This window comes from Bufo gargarizans, chromosome 6, assembly GCF_014858855.1.
Source record: "Bufo gargarizans isolate SCDJY-AF-19 chromosome 6, ASM1485885v1, whole genome shotgun sequence".
Taxonomy (NCBI): domain Eukaryota; kingdom Metazoa; phylum Chordata; class Amphibia; order Anura; family Bufonidae; genus Bufo; species Bufo gargarizans.
The window spans coordinates 28,508,388-28,525,655 of NC_058085.1; the positions used below are offsets into that span (position 1 = coordinate 28,508,388).

At 42.8% G+C, this 17,268-nt stretch overlaps 1 protein-coding gene across 1 annotated transcript in view; it reads right to left on the bottom strand.

Moving 5' to 3' along the window:
* Nucleotides 1–620: 620 nt before the first annotated feature.
* Nucleotides 621–17,268, bottom strand: part of LOC122941911 (oocyte zinc finger protein XlCOF6-like) — a 96,677-nt gene continuing 80,029 nt past the window's right edge. Inside the window, exon 4 of the mRNA XM_044299409.1 lies at nucleotides 621–2,533. Within this exon, the coding sequence (XP_044155344.1) occupies nucleotides 1,521–2,533 (1,013 nt within the window). The 3' untranslated portion in view covers nucleotides 621–1,520. The remainder of the gene's footprint in view (nucleotides 2,534–17,268) is intronic.

Here is a 17,268-nt window from a genome sequence, read left to right on the forward strand (position 1 = left end):
ATATGTAGAACAGTAACTGCGCCCATGGAGCTCATGGAACAGTCTGAATATTAGAGATCCTCAAAGTAAAACATATCATCTCAGTATTACCATACAATAATGGGAATGAAAATAGTCAAAACAAAATGATCTAAAATTAAATATATCCAATAAAAAGGTTATATCAAGTCTTCAGCCAGACTTCAGGAGGACTCAGATCTGTATTCAGGCATCAGGGTTGGCAAGAAAGAGGTCAAATTGGCATTATACGCTAATGACCTATTAATATTTATGTCCAATTCTCAACAACATCTGCGCCCCTTGATGGATTTGCTCCAACATTTTGTCTCTCTCTCGGGTTATAACATCAACTCAGCCAAAAGCAAAATTCTTGAATTACAATCCAAGAGGATTCTTTACGGTAAGAGCAGTGAGACTATGGAACTCTCTGCCTGAGGAGGTGGTTATGGCGAGTTCACTAAAATAGTTCAAGAGGGGCCTGGATGTATTTCTGGAGTGTAATCATATTACAGGCTATAGCTACTAGAGATGGGTCGTTGATCGGGAATTATTCTGATTGGAATCAGGAAGGATTGGATTGGAGTCAGGAAGAATTTTTTTTCCACTTAAGTGGGGAAAATTGTTTTCTACCTCACAGGTGTTTTGTTTTTTGCCTTCCTCTGGATCAACTTGCAGGATAACAGGCTGAACTGGATGGACAAATGTATTTTGTTGACCTTATATACTATGTAACTATGTACCAAGTGGTATACCCATCACTAACACTTCTACTCCACTAGCACCTCAAGTTCTTTTCTTTCAGACAAATCAACCATTCTCTAGGATCTGATTTACCCTTGTTCTTTACTCTTTCTCCAAATGTAAAAAGCCGGCCTCAGATTTTTAACATGGCATATGGTCATGCCCTCAGGTCTCAAAATTTTGGGAAACTCTGATAGTATATGTCAGGACATACTGGTCGATCAACCCCCCCCCCAAACCTCAAACATTGTTGTTTCACTATATTCGCCTTCCAACACACCAACCTACTCTCCCTCAAAATGTTCCTCTCTTCCTCCATTCAATATTGCTGGTGGCCAAGAGAGTAGTATTACATCACTGGCTCTCCAGCTTAATGCCAGACGTATCAACAGTGATTTCACAACTGAAGATACTGTTCAGGTATGATCAGATCAAGGCAAAAAGGCACAAAGAGAGCTCTGCTACTAAATTCTTCCGAAAATGGAAGACTTTTCTGACCACACATTTCATCCCCTCTGAAATCTCAGAGATAGTCAAACCATTCCAGTATACCTCCTGGTACATTATCTCCTCTTTAAAAGGTACTTTGGGCGCTCTTCAAACTTAACCTTCCCTCCCCTTTTTATGTTTTTTCTTTATCATATTTTCTAATATGCAGATTGCTGGAAACCTATTTTTATCAGTTGCTTCATGAAATAGATGGACTATTTCAAACAATGTATAATTCCAGAAATCTTGGTATATTTCCCTCCCCTTTTTTAATTTCATAAGGGAGGTCACTAAAGGGCTAACGATGGAGATGGCTTCTCTCTGTGAGTTTTTTGATGTGTAACAAGAGCTGATTTCTGCTTAAAACATTTTCCACATTCGGAACATGAAAATGGCTTCTCCCCTGTGTGAACTCTCTGATGGAAAACAAGATCCGATTGCTGCTTAAAACATTCACTGCATTCTGAACATGGATATGGCTTCTCTCCTGTGTGAATTCTCTGATGCGTAACAAGAGAACGTTTATACTTAAAACATTTCCCACATTCTGAGCATGAAAATGTCTTCTCTCCTGTGTGAGTTCTCTGATGTACAACAAGAGCCGATTTCTGCTTAAAACATTTCCCACATTCTGAACATGAAAATGGCTTCTCGTCTGTGTGACTTCTCTGATGTACAACAAGATATGAATTATCGTTAAAACATTTTCCACATTCTGAACATGAAAATGGCTTCTCTCCTGTGTGATTTCTCTGATGTACAACAAGATGTGAATTATCGTTAAAACATTTCCCACATTCTGAACATGAAAATGGCTTCTCCCCAGTGTGATTTCTCTGATGTACAACAAGAACCGATTTCTGCTTAAAACATTTTCCACATTCTGAACATGAAAATGGCCTCTCTTCTCTGTGAGTTTTTTTATGTTTATCCAGAATTGATTTCTGCTTAAAACATTTTCCACATTCTGAACATGAAAATGGTCTCTCTTCTCTGTGAGTTTTTTGATGTGTAACAAGAGCTGATTTCTGGTTAAAACATTTCCCACATTCTGAACATGAAAATGGCTTCTCCCCGGTGTGAACTCTCTGATGTACAAGAAGATATGATTTCTGAGTAAAACACTTACTACATTCTGAACATGAAAATGGCTTCTCTCCTCTGTGAATTCTCTGATGTACAACAAGAGCTGATTTCTGGTTAAAATATTTCCCACATTCTGAACATGAAAATGGCTTCTCCCCTGTGTGAGTTCTCTCGTGTATAACAAGAGGTGATTTATGGTTGAAACTTTTACCACATTCTGAACATGAAAATGGCTTCTCATTTACGTGTGCTGCTGGATGTTTAGCACCTCTTCTGTGACTTGTATTCTTTGTTACAGTCTGTGATGATTTAGAAGATCGGACCTGTTTAAAAGAATCAAATGATGCATTGTTGCTGTGATTGGATGAAGATATATCTTTGATACTGGCATGCTCGTCAAATGTATCTCGTGTGATACCACAATCATCTACTTCAAAATCCAAAGATACCAGATGTTTCTCTAAGTTCCCGGTACAGTCATCTGACAAGAACAAAATACATTTTATTATTGATGAATAATATACCAAAATATTTAAATTGAAATTTTATTACATTTCAGTATAAAAAATCCACATAAAGGTATGGCACAAAATACAAGAATTAACTGACTAAAACAGTGGTGGCCAAAAAGATCATAATCTAATAGTAGACCGAGGGGCATAACTAGGCCAGGTTGGCCCCCACCTCGAGAAAATTCCCTGCAACCTCTACTCAGTCATTTTAAATACATAGAAATAAAACATTTCCTAGCACTGGACAAGAGGCGCTGAATGTCCCCTTAGTTTCCCACACCATAGTTATCTACCCTAAGAGTCCCTTTAAGGCTGGGTTCAGACCTGAGCGCTGTGTATGTGCGATTCTCCGGCGTCTCACATACGCGGCTCCGGTAGTATGCGAACGCCCATTGTCACGCGTTCCCGGAAGTCTATGTACGGGAACGCGCGACAAGACGCCCCAAAGAAGCTCCTGAACTTCTTGGGGCGTCGGGCGTTTTACAGCACGATCATACGCGCTGTAAAACGCCCAAGTGAGAACCATGCCGATAGGGAAGCATTGGTTTCTCTTTGTTGAGCGTTTTACAGCGCGTAGGAACGCGCTGTAAAACGCTCAGGTCTGAACCCAGCCTTACAGTAGCATTCCCATTTAGTGTACTCAGAAGAATGCCCCCTTGATGTCTCCAAACAGTACTTATGCCCCCTTACTGCCCCCACACAATAGTTATGCCCCTTACAATAATGCTTCTCCTTAGTGGCCTGACAGCTATGCCCCCTTTGTGCACCTCCTGCAGTAGTGCTGTCCCTTAGTGTACCCTTTACATCAGTGAGGTTCTTGTACTTTGAAAAAAGTTAAAAAGTAATACCGAGCACATCATGCTCTTCCCAGCAGCAGACGTGATGCAATGACGTCATCTCTCCTGCTGAGCTGAGGAGAGCGCACAGGCCGGGGGATTATCTCAGGTCTGTGCGCTCTCCCTCTCAGCCCAGCAGGTACAATGACATCACTGTATCACACCTGCTGCTGGGGAGAGTGCAGGCCGGGGAATGAGACCTGGGCTATAATGGATGACAGATACAGCAGCTGGACTCGGAGGGAGGAGAGTAGAATGGACAGTATGAAGCACAGTCCTGTCACTCTCAAGTAAACAAACTGGATGGCACGCTCCATAAAATCTTCCTTTCCTTCGTGGATTAATATTAAGGGCCTGCGATTCATATATAAACACCATCCAATGATAATGAAGAATTCTATCACTACAGATTAACTATTTCTTGAAATTAATTTCAGAAGAGTCAATTAGGGAATGTTTTTTTTTCACAGCGTTCATCGTAGGGGATAACTTATGTAATATTTATGTAGTATGGGTCGTTATGGACACGGAAATACCAAACATATGGAGGAGATTATTATTTTTTTTACTATTTTTTTACCATTTAATAGTCCCACAAGGGGACTGTAACAGAGCATTTTAAATGATTTTAAAATGCAATGCATTATCCCTATAGTGCACTGCATTTTAAAGTCAAAATATTTTTATTAAAGTATATTAATAAAATAAAGCATACAGCTCAAACTGTTCTAACTGTGTTACACGCGCAGGTGAGCACAGTCATAAATGAGCAAATAAATTCCATACAAAGGGAATGAAGGAACATGTCAGAAAATAGGTTCACAAATAGTACATAAATAATAGAAGTTTAAAGAAAAGAAAAAACAACAACAATTCCTCAATGTGTACCAATAGGGGGAAGGAAGGAAGGGAAGAATTGAGTGAAAGAAGCTATCATCTTGTTGTATCGGGAAAGATCAGGAGGAGGACATGTATGTAGAGGACTTCCACAGACCCCACGTCTTTTCATATTTCTTTGTGTTAGAGGTTGTATTATTGGATGCAGAGGCCATAATTTGTTCATAGAGACAGGTTTTATTAACCCTTTGGGTTACTTCAAGAATAGTGGGCGGATGAAGAGATTTCCACTTTGAAGTGATAGCCAACTTGGCTGAGAGGAGGATATGACACACTATACCCCTGTGTGAATTGGGAATATCCATGATACCAATCATCAATAATGCTAGGGAGGGGGATGGAGAGCTCAGAGTTGATTTTGAAACAGAAAGCTGGGAAATCAGGGAAAAAACTTCAACTCAAAAAGGCTTAACCATTGGACAGTGCACTGCATTTTAATGTCAGTGCTATTCTGACATTGACCAGCAAGCTGCGCCAGAGAGGAGCAGCCTGCTGGAAATTACTTAAGCCTAGTCTGGGGCCTACACAAGACCCCAGCCAGCCTTCACACACATCGGCAGGGGAGACAGAGGGAGTCCGCTCCCTCTGTCAGCACTTTACATGCGGTAGGCGCCATTGCCCACGGCATGTAAAGTGTTAAACAGCCTGGATTAGCACTACTGCCAGTCCCGGCTGTTAGAGCAGGGCCGGGGCTCTCTTGTGAGAGCGGGAACCCCCCTCCCCTCTGAATGGGGGACCCGTGCAGCAATTAGACTGGGCAGCCGTAAAAAAACGGCGGCTTAGCCTAAGGCCCCTTAGTGATCGCTGTAAAAAGGCATATGGGTGGTCACTAAGGGGTTAATAACCCCATTGATAACATGTCAAGGCGTGTAGGTGAATTTATATATGCACGTGTAGGAAATACAGATTTTTAAGAATCTTTAGGAAAATGATGTAAGCCATATGTTGTATTGGTATCCTGTTCTCAGCAACTTCCTGGTAATTAGTGCCTATACTTGTCCTCTCAAAGCCAGTGTGAGCGAGTACTGTCTATCTGGACAACGGGCCATTAGCATCATAGGTACTGTAGTTGTCAATTATCTAAACCAGTGATGCCCAACCTACGGCGTGCGGGCCAAATCCGGCCCGCGAAACTGTGTCGTGCGGCCCGTGTGACTCCCTGGAAAAAGTCTAAGGCGTACCAATACCCCCACATTCATCAGCGCAGTGAGCGCTGTGAACGGCACATGCAGCGCAGCGATGCTGCCTGCACCTAAATAATCAATAGCAAAGCTCCTTACAGCAAGGAGCTTTGTTATTGGTTGGTATAGGCAGGCGCCGAAGCGATACAGGTCCTACAGCAGGGGAAGCCGGCGGGAGGAGGGGCGGCTCCAGGGGTGGTTGTTGTAAGGAGAGCGGGGCGCGCTGCCTGAGGACCTTGGGAAACATGACAGGGCCGCTGGAGAGATAAGGAGCCGTGGATTCAAGAGACTGGCTCCCCGGTGACCCTGCTCCCCCTCCTCCTATCACCCCACTAGTGACCCTGCTTCCCCCTCCTCCTGTCACCCCACTAGTGACCCTGCTTCCCCTCCTCCTGTCACCCACTAGTGACCCTGCTCCCCCCTCCTCCTGTCACCCCACTAATGACCCTGCTCCCCCTCCTCCTATCACCCCACTAGTGACCCTGCTTCCCCTCCTCCTGTCACCCCACTAGTGACCCTGCTTCCCCCTCCTCCTGTAACCCCACTAGTGACCCTGCTTCCCCTCCTCCTGTCACCCCACTAGAGACCCTGCTTCCCCCTCCTCCTGTCACCCAACTAGTGACCCTGCTCTCCCTCCTCCTGTCACCCCACTAGTGCCCCTGCTCTCCCTCCTCCTGTCACCCCACTAGTGACCTTGCTTCCCCCTCCTCCTGTCACCCCACTAGTGACCCTGCTTCCCCTCCTCCTGTCACCCCACTAGTGACCTTGCTTCCCCCTCCTCCTGTCACCCCACTAGTGACCCTGCTTCCCCCCCCTCCTGTCACCCCACTAGTGACCCTGCTCTCCCTCCTCCTGTCACCCCACTAGTAACCCTGCCTCCCCCCTCCTGTCACCCCACTAGTAACCCTGCCTCCCCCCCCTCCTGTCACCCCCACTAGTGACCCTGCTCCCCCCCTCCTGTCACCCCACTAGTGACCCTGCTCCCCCTCCCTCCTGTCACCTCACTAGTGACCCTGCTCCCCCTCCTCCTGTCACCCCACTAATGACCCTGCCTCCCCCCTCCTCCTGTCACCCCACTAGTGACCCTGCTTTCCCCTCCTCCTGTCACCCCACTAGTGACCCTGCTTTCCCCTCCTCCTGTCACCCCACTAGTGACCCTGCTACCCCTCCTCCTGTCACCCCACTAGTGACCCTGCCTCCCCCCTCCTCCTGTCACCCCACTAGTGACCCTGCCTCCCCCCCTCCTCCTGTCACCCCACTAGTGACCCTGCTCCCCCTCCTCCTGTCACCCCACTAGTGACCCTGCTCCCCCTCCCTCCTGTCACCTCACTAGTGACCCTGCTCCCCCTCCTCCTGTCACCCCACTAGTGACCCTGCTCCCCCCCCTCCTGTCACCCCACTAGTGACCCTGCTCCCCCTCCTCCTGTCACCCCACTAGTGACCCTGCTCCCCCTCCTCCTGTCACCCCACTAGTGACCCTGCTCCCCCTCCTCCTGTCACCCCACTAGTGACCCTGCTCCCCCCTCCTCCTGTCACCCCACTAGTGACCCTGCTCCCCCCCTCCTGTCACCCCACTAGTGACCCTGCTCCCCCCCTCCTGTCACCCCACAGGGAAGAAGCTGAACAGACTGCACCGACTACGATGGGATCCGTTCAGTTTGGGATCCTGTCTTTTCACCGGACACAAAAGTGCTGCACACAAGGTTTTTTGTCTGATCTTTCAACACAATCTGTAACAGAGGCTCCAAACGCAGATTTGAAGGCCAAAGTATTATGTATTTATTATTGTATAAAAATATATAGGATTTTTATTAGTTTAAGTAATTAAAAACTGGTAGATAACGGTGGCGATCGCTTGAAGAAGCAAGATGCGAAACGCGCGTCGCGGTATATGAGCACTGGTCGGTATTAATTCTTTGTTACGCTGTACTGGAACTTTGGATTATTTTATTATTGTGCTATTTTCTTCTGATCTCATGCACCATTTGGCGTATTATCCTACTGTATGAGACACTTTAGGTCTGGGGTATAACTATTACTACCATTATTACTTTCATCCCAGTAGTTTATGATATGTACTTGCTGACTGTGTGTTATTTGGCTGTATATGGCCACCGTTATCTACCAGTTTTTAATTACTTGAACTAATAAAAATGATATATATTGTTGTACTCGGGTAGCGCTACGTTGTGTTTTATTATAGGAGTTATATGAAATTTATACCATGTCTAGTGTGGGCATCACTGATCTAAAGAATGGCTGACAATTGTCCAGTAGGTGGTACATGGCTAGTGGGGCAGGAAAATCCCAACATTCCAGCTGCTTCTATCAGTCTTCAAGAGTTCACTGGAAATTGCTAGAAAACCATAAGAAAGAACCAAAAAGATGTGTCCAAGCCATATTCTAGACAATGCTAGGACTGGCTGTTAGGAAGGAAGGAAGGGAGGTGGGAGGGAAGGAGAAGAGAAACTACACTGTACTGTAGAGGGATAGGAATTTGTGCTTTAGTTACCAAATGGTCTTGGGAGTAACTTTATTATTATTAGTAATTATTAGTAATTGTTATTGTGTACAAGTCTCTCCGTATGTGAGATTTATGTTTGTTCCTTTATACTCTCATATATACTCAATAATAATAATAATAATAATACCATTATTCCCACATTACACAATATATCTATTTTTTTTATTTGTAGAAGCAGAATCTTAGAGACCTCTCTGCTTTACTTAGTGGTCACTACTCACCTGGGCGGTTATCTGCAGGAATGTCCTCTGTACTCTGCTCCTCACCCCTCACATATGTCTCTGTAGGATTAATATTGTTCAGATCTTCACCCGGATTCACAAGCTGTGAAAGAAATATTGTAGAAGTCATCAGACGGTTGGAGAAGTCGTGTGGAAGGTTTTATATGACCTGAAAAGATCAGTAATTAGAATGATGACCAAAAACGACCGGACAGCAGGAGTCATCTGGCCCAAATATCTGCAGGTCTCCTGTATAAATCCAATCTGATTGCTTCATTATTCCAACCAGTTTGAAATGCAGGGAGAGTAGCCCTTATATTCCATCCCTAACATTACATTGTGTATATAACATTACATTGTGTGTGCACTTGTTGCCCTTGCTGGCCACCCCAGGGCTGTGAAGCCGGTAAGCCAAAGTTCTTTCGGTCCGTGGCTTATTTACCTCCTCGGAATGGGCATAATCATCTGCTCTGCTGCAGCCAATGACTGGATTCAGGGGTAAGATGTCCACAAGAGACACATCACCACCAAAGCCAGTCATTGGCTGCAGTAAAGCAGGTGACCATGCCTGTGCCAGCGAGGGAGCAAACAACATTTACTGTAATATGGGCAAATAGGAGCTGGCACACATAACCAGAGCTAAGGGTAGCAGGTAAGTATGACTCTTTCCATAGTAGAGGCTGCGGGCACATGTAAGAAGTTACTTATTCCTGAACAAACCCTTTAATGCTATCTGCCTAGAAGTTTTGGGATGACTGCAGGCATGAAGATACTGTACCTAGTATAAGGGACGGGAGAACACAGGAAAGGTGAGAACTGATTATCTATCACCCTAGAACACCCTGCTTATCACTGTCTGTAGTATAAGGGACAGGAGAGAACTAATTATCCATCACCACTATAAAACCCTGCTTATCACTGCTTATAGTATAAGGGACAGGAGCGAACACAGGAGAAGTGAGAACTGATTATCTATCACCACTAGAACACCCTGCTTATCACTGCTTATAGTAAAAGGACAGGAGAGGTGTAAACAGATCACGATTATATTATATGATTATTTTTACTACTATTAGTACCTTCCAAAAGCCTCTGTAGTTTTTTTAACAAAAGCTGCACGATTAGATTTATCGCATGCATCATTCAGGGAGCATGTGTTATTTCTCCAAAGCAGCCACAATGTTCCTGCAATTGTCTCTGACCTCCTTGCCCAGTTAGAGTTAGGTGAGGAACAGCCAGCTCGGTTGATTGCTGCTTGATGCACTTTAGAAAGTATTTGGCTATGTGGCTACTATCACCCAGGGAGATCAGCTCTAAAACGGCATGGCAACGCTTCACATGATAGGAAGAAGGGGGAGTGGGAGCGATGTTCTGCCCTGCTTCTTGTTGTGGTAGCTGGTAGACACCTCTGTCACTCCCATGGCTTATTGTAATCTGGCAGATCTTGCACAGTATGAGAGAGAGAAAGAAAGAGAGAGAAAGAAAGAGAGAGAAAGAAAGAGAGAGAAAGAGAAAGAGAAAGAGAGAGAAAGAGAAAGAGAGAGAAAGAGAAAGAGAGAGAAAGAGAAAGAGAGAGAAAGAGAGAGAAAGAGAAAGAGAGAGAAAGAGAAAGAGAGAGAAAGAGAAAGAAAGAGAAAGAGAGAAAGAGAAAGAGAAAGAGAGAGAGAGAGAATGAGGGTCAGACAGATCTCTTGGAATGGGTTTCCACTAGATCTGAAAGAGTATGTAGAGGTGGTAGGAAACAATCCACTAAACAAAAAACACAGACCAAAAACCCAGTCACGATAAATTCAGTGTCCGACACACTTAAAGAAAAAGGTATCTTTAACCTCTCCGGATACAACCTTAACGAAACTGAAATAGAACTTTTAAGCAAAGGCCTATCTTTTTGCCCCACGAACAAACCGGACCTCTTTGAACTTTTCGTAGACCTTAACCAATTCATTAGAAGACTTACCCTACAACGTAATTTCAGTATCAAAAATCTCACAGTCAACACAAATAAATGCCCACTCAACGACAGTAAAAACGAGGTAATAGCCTCCACCTCAACAACACCAAAGACAATATACAACGAGACACAAACACCAGAACAGACTATTACCATTAAACCCCCCCTCAAAACGAATCCAACTACTATCCCCTAGAAAGCCGAGGCCCACACCTGGAAAGTTCCTATAACATGGTCCTAGATGACCTAAAAAGCGCATTCTCACCCAGCAAAGTTTGCAGACGACCAGGCACCACCATGCCCACAACGATAAAACCAGACAACCTCAGCAAAAACCAGAAAAAAGCTCTGAAAAATCTGAAAGACAACCCCAACATTATAAAAAAAATGCAGATAATGGAGGGGGAATAGTCATCCTTAGCAGGGACCAGTACGAGAGAGAGGCCCTAAGAATACTATCAGACACTAATTACTACAAACCGATCACTGAAGATCCTACTAAAGAAAATAAAACCCAACTTCACGACCTTATTGAACACGGAACATCACAGGGAATACTAGACAAAAAAGAACACAAATACCTCAAAGTGTCCCACCCAGCCATAGCCAGATTTTACTTGCTCCCCAAAATCCACAAATCCCTGTCCCAACCCCCCGGTAGACCCATTATCTCAGGCATAGATTCCCTCACCTCAAACCTGTCAGAATACATCGACGGTATCCTCCAGAGATACGTCATCACACTACCATGCTATCTCAAAGACTCAGCACACCTCATCCAGAACTTAGAGGCAGTCACATGGCAAAACGATTTAATCTGGGCCACACTAGACGTAACATCCCTATAAAGCAACATCATACACTCAGTAGGCCTCAATGCCACAAATAGATACTTAACCAACGACACAGTCATGACACCAACCCAAAAATAATTCATCCTAAGATCCATAGAATTCATACTAGACCACAACTATTTTACATACAAAGACAACTTCTACATTCAAACCAAAAGGAACAGCCATGGGCACTAAATTTGCTCCCTCATATGCGAACTTATTCATGGGGGCTTTTGAAGACCAACATGGTCTACTAGAGCACCCCAACATCAAATTTTACAAGAGATACATAGACGACAACATCTTCATCTGGCAAGGAAACAACAATGACCTAAAAACATTCGTACAGACCCTCAAATCAAAATTATTGGAACATCAAACTCACACTAGAATCAGACCCGACTAACGCAGTTTTCCTAGACCTCCACCTCAACAGTGAAAACAACATTATCTCCACTAGCACACACTTCAAAAACGTTGACGCCAATAGCTTCCTTGATTTCAACAGTTGTCACCGTAAATGGAAAACAAACATACCATTCAGCCAGATGAAAATAATAAGACGCAACTGCACCAACACGAACACCATGAAAACACAAATAGAAACCCTGAGCCAAAGATTCCTACAAAAAATTACCCCCCACAACTCATTAAAAATTCAAAAAAGAAAATCTCACAAGAAGGAAAGCCTTCAACCAAAAATAAAAACAACCAAAGAAACTCCCAAACAAAGATACCCCTAAAAACGACGACAGACTAAAATTAACAAACACCCACCAGAATTTAAGGGATCCTCTAAATGCGGCATAAAAAAATTTAAATGCTGCCGGATGATCAAAGCAGCAAACAGAGAGATAGACATCCCACACCCCATAGGCAAAATCCCACTCCTACACCAAATGACCTGTGCCAGTAGAAATGTTATCTACTTACTTCAATGCCCCTGCAACATCTATTATGTTGGCCGCACGACACAAACCCTGAGAGAGCGAATGAATGAACACAGATCAAACATAAAAAGAAAAATTACAACACACAGCGTCTCGCGCCACTTCACACTAGCGCACGAAGGCAACCCCCTAGATCTAAAGGTTATCCCCCTAGAACAAACCCCTTCCTACCAACAACTCTGTAGGAAGGAAATGTTCTGGATCTTTAAATTAAACACCCTCACTCCATTTGGCTTAAACCAGGCATGTCCAAACTGCGCCCCTCCAGCTGTTGCAAAACTACAACTCCCAGCATTTCTTAATAGCTGTAAGCTATCCAGGCATGCTGGGAGTTGTAGTTTTGCAACAGCTGGAGGGACGCAGTTTGGACATGCCTGGCCTAAACGAAACACTGGAACACGCCAACTATTAATCAATAATTACTACTAACCAAAAATTGACCTTAATAGCCAGACCCCATAACATCACCCACAACAAAAATAACCCCGCCACCACCCCAGATAGCCCAACCAACATATCTCCCACGTAATAATAAAAAAAACTGCTAGATCGAAACACTGAAGTATTATACATATACAAAAAAAATCCTAAATAAAAAAAAAAAAAAAAAAAACGAAACAGAGTATGGAAACACAAAAAAAGAAAAAGGTGCAACAAAGAGCGATGTAAGCAGACTATATCTGAAGAGAAAGTACACACTTTTATCTGCCCATATTTACATATATAGAGAGGAATCAACGAAAGAATAAGACAAATAGAGGAAACCGATTTCACATCTATTTATTCATTTATTTATTTATTAAAATATCGATTATATCGAAACCACATTTTTATACATTTTAATACATATGCCTCTTTTTACTAAACCCCACCATTAGAACATCTCTATACTATTTTTATTATTATTACTATTTTTTTCCTATATTATTATTATTTTTTTTTTAATATTCTTTTCCTACTTTTCACCATTTTTTTTAAACATTTTTATATTCTCTATATTCCATTTTTTTTTATTCCATATTATTATTTTATATTTTTAACCTCTTCTATGACATACCACACCTGTGCCATGGAGAAGATCTTCCAATATATCTATCCTCATTACACCAAAAAGCCCAGTCCATATATTTCATCCCACGACACACTACTTCCCCTTAATCTTCTAGCCAGACCACACAGCCCATACAGCTAAAGGGAACATCGATAAACCGGAAGCACCACGTGCATTCCAGCTTGGAATGCAGCGTCTAACTTCCTGATAAAACCAGGGCTGTGGAGTCGGAGTCAATTTTGGGTACCTGGAGTCGGAGTCGGCAAAAAATGAACCGACTCCGACTCCTACTAAATTTAAATTGGAATAAAAAAATAAAAAAAGCAAGTTTAAATGTCCGAATTCATAAACAGTTATAATTAATGACTTCTCTACTGTAAGAATAAAGGCCAATGCATGCAGTGCCTCACGTAACCGCAAAACAAACGCGTTCAGTGATGTGAAGAAGCTTTTCATATGCTTCACTATATGGCACGCCATGCACAGTTAAGGAGTGGCAATACATATACTTTCCATTGTGTTGTGTTCTGATGTTACAGGAAACACAATGCCCATGGTTTACCTCGCCTCTCACTGATAAGGGATTAAGTAAATATGTGTTTTGCAGGACTAGAGACACTTGTATAAGTGAAGGGAATGGAGGGTCAATAGTTCAAGACTGAAGCTGTAAACCATTGGAAAAACTGCTGTCATTCAGCTAAGGCTATAAAACGTGTAAACTCAGAATGTTATCTTAACCCCTTAAGGACACAGCCTTTTTACACCTTAGGACCAGGCCATTTTTTGCAAATCTGACCAGTGTCACTTTAAGTGCTGATAACTTTAAAACGCTTTGACTTATCCAGGCCATTCTGAGATAGTTTTTTCATCACATATTGTACTTCATGACACTGGTAAAATGAAGTCAAAAAAATTTTTTTTTTTGCACCAAAAAAAACCTAATTTAACAAAAATTTGGAAAAATTTGCAAATTTCAAAGTTCCAGTTTCTCTACTTCTGTAATACATAGTAATACCCCCAAAAATTGTGATGACTTTACATTCTCCATATGTCTACTTCATGTTTGAATTATTTTGGGAATGTTATAAGGCTTAGAAGTTTAGAAGCAAATCTTGAAATTTTTCAGAAATTTACAAGAACTCAATTTTTAGGGACCAGCTCAGGTCTCAAGTCACTTTGCGAGGCTTACATAATAGAAACCACCCAAAAATGACCCCATCTAAGAAACTACACCCCTCAAGGTATTCAAAACTGATTTTGAATATGTTGTTAACCCTTTAGGTGTTGCACAAGAGTTATTGGCAAATGGGGAGGAAATTTGAGAATTTAATTTTTTTGTCTAATTTTTCATTTTAACCCATTTTTTCCACTAACAAAGCAAGGGTTAACAGCCAAACAAGACTGTATCTTTATTGCCCTGACTCTGCCGTTTACAGAAATACCCAATATGTGGCCGTAAACTACTGTACGGCCACACAGCGGGGCGTAGAGTGAAAGGTGCGCCGTTTGGTTTTTGGAAGGCTGATTTTTATGGACTGGTTTATTTACACCATGTCCCATTTGAAGCCCCCTGATGCACCCCTAGAGGAGAAACTCCCTAAAAGTGACCCCATCTAAGAAACTACACCCCTCAAGGTATTCAAAACTGATTTTACATACGTCATTAACCCTTTAGGTGTTGCGCAAGAGTTATTGGCAAATGGCGATGAAATTTGAGAATTTCATTTTTTTGCCTAATTTTCCATTTTAACCCATTTTTTCCACTAACAAAGCAAGGGTTAACAGCCAAACAAGACTGTATCTTTATTGCCCTGACTCTGCTGTTTACAGAAACACCCCATATGTGGTCGTAAACTACTGTACGGCCACACAGCGGGGCGTAGAGGGAAAGGTGCGCCGTTTGTTTTTTGGAGGGCAGATTTTTATGGACCGGTTTTTTGACACCAAGTCCCATTTGAAGCCCCCCTGATGCACCCCCAGATTATAAACTCCATAAAAGTGACCCCATCTAAGAAACTACACCCCTCAAGGTATTCAAAACTGATTTTACAAACTTTGTTAACCCTTTAGGTGTTGCACAAGATTTAATGGAAAATAGAGATACAATTTCAAAATTTCACTTTTTTGGCAGATTTTCCATATTTTTTTTTTTTCCAGTTACAAAGCAAGGGTTAACAGCCAAACAAAACTCATTATTTATGGCCCTGATTCGGTAGTTTACAGAAACACCCCATATGTGGTCGTAAACCGCTGTACGGGCACACGGCAGGGAGCAGAAGGAAAGGAATGCCATACGGTTTTTGGAAGGCAGATTTTGCTGGACTGGTTTTTTGACACCATGTCCCATTTGAAGCCCCCCGATGCACCCCTAGAGTAGAAACTCCAAAAAAGTGACCCCATTTTAGAAACTACGGGATAGGGTGGCAGTTTTGTTGGTACTAGTTTAGGGTACATATGATTTTTGGTTGCTCTATATTACACTTTTTGTGCGGCAAGGTAACAAGAAATAGCTTTTTTGGCAGCGTTTTTTTTTTGTTATTTACAACATTCATCTGACAGGTTAGATCATGTGGTAATTTTATAGAGCAGGTTGTCACGGACGCGGCGATACCTAATATGTATACAATTTTTTTTATTTATGTACGTTTTACACAATGATTTCATTTTTAAAACAAAAAAAATGTTTTAGTGTCTCCATAGTCTAAGAGCCATTGTTTTTTCAGTTTTTGGGCGATTATCTTAAGTAGGGTCTCATTTTTTGCGGGATGAGATGACGGTTTGATTTGCACTATTTTGGGGTGCATATGACTTTTTGATCGCTTGCTATTACACTTTTTGTGACGTAAGATGACAAAAAATGGCTTTTTTTACGGTGGTCACCTGAGGGGTTAGGTCATGTGATATTTTTATAGAGCCGGTCGATACTGACGCGGCGATACCTAATATGTATACTTTTTTTTTATTTATGTAAGTTTTACACAATGATTTCATTTTTGAAACAAAAAAAATGATGTTTTAGTGTTTCCATAGTCTAAGAGCCATAGTTTTTTCAGTTTTTGGGCGATTATCTTAAGTAGGGTCTCATTTTTTGCGGGATGAGATGACGGTTTGATTGTTACAATTTTGGCGTACATGCGACTTTTTGATCACTTTTATTACCTTTTTTTGGGAAGTAAGGTGGACAAAATTTCAATTTCATCATAGTTTTTTATTTTTATGGCGTTCACCGTGCGGGGAAAGTAACATGACCGTTTTATAGATCAGGTCGTTACGGACGCGGCGATACCAAACATGTGTAGGGAATTTTATTTTTTTAATTTTTAATCAGTGATAAATGTGTTTTTTGATTTTTACCTTCTTTTCACTTTCTTTTTGACCCAGACCCACTTGGTTCTTGAAGATCCAGTGGGTCTGATGTCTGTATAATACAGTACTGTACTCTATATAGGGCTCTGTACTGTATTTTACTTACACTGAACAGATCTATGCTTTCAGCACAGATCTGTTCAGCACCATGGACAGCAGGACGCCTGATCAGGCGTCCTGTTGCCATGGGAACCTTCCCCGTCTGCTCAGTAGTGGTCAGAACTGCGCAGACGGGGAAGGGTAAGGACGGGGCTGCGGGGGGCTGTCTGGGGGCTCTCTCCCTCTCCATCGGGGGGCTGCAAAGGCACTGCAGCCCCCCGATCGGAGAGGGAGGGAGCTCCCTCTTACTGTTAACTTTTTCCATACAGCGGTCCGTACGGACCGCTGTATGGAAAGGGTTAAACGGCTGACATCGCATCACCGATGTCAGCCGTTTATACCAGGGTGCCAGCAATGTGCTGGCACCCTGGTATACCCACTCTACACCAACGATTAAGCAATGGGAGGCGGGCGGGGATCGCGATCTCGCCTGCCGCACCGCCCGCCTCCCGCACCGCCCGCAACAACCCCCCCTGCACCTCCCACCGGGCTAAAATCATTCAGAGGTGCGGGGGGGGGGGGGGGGGG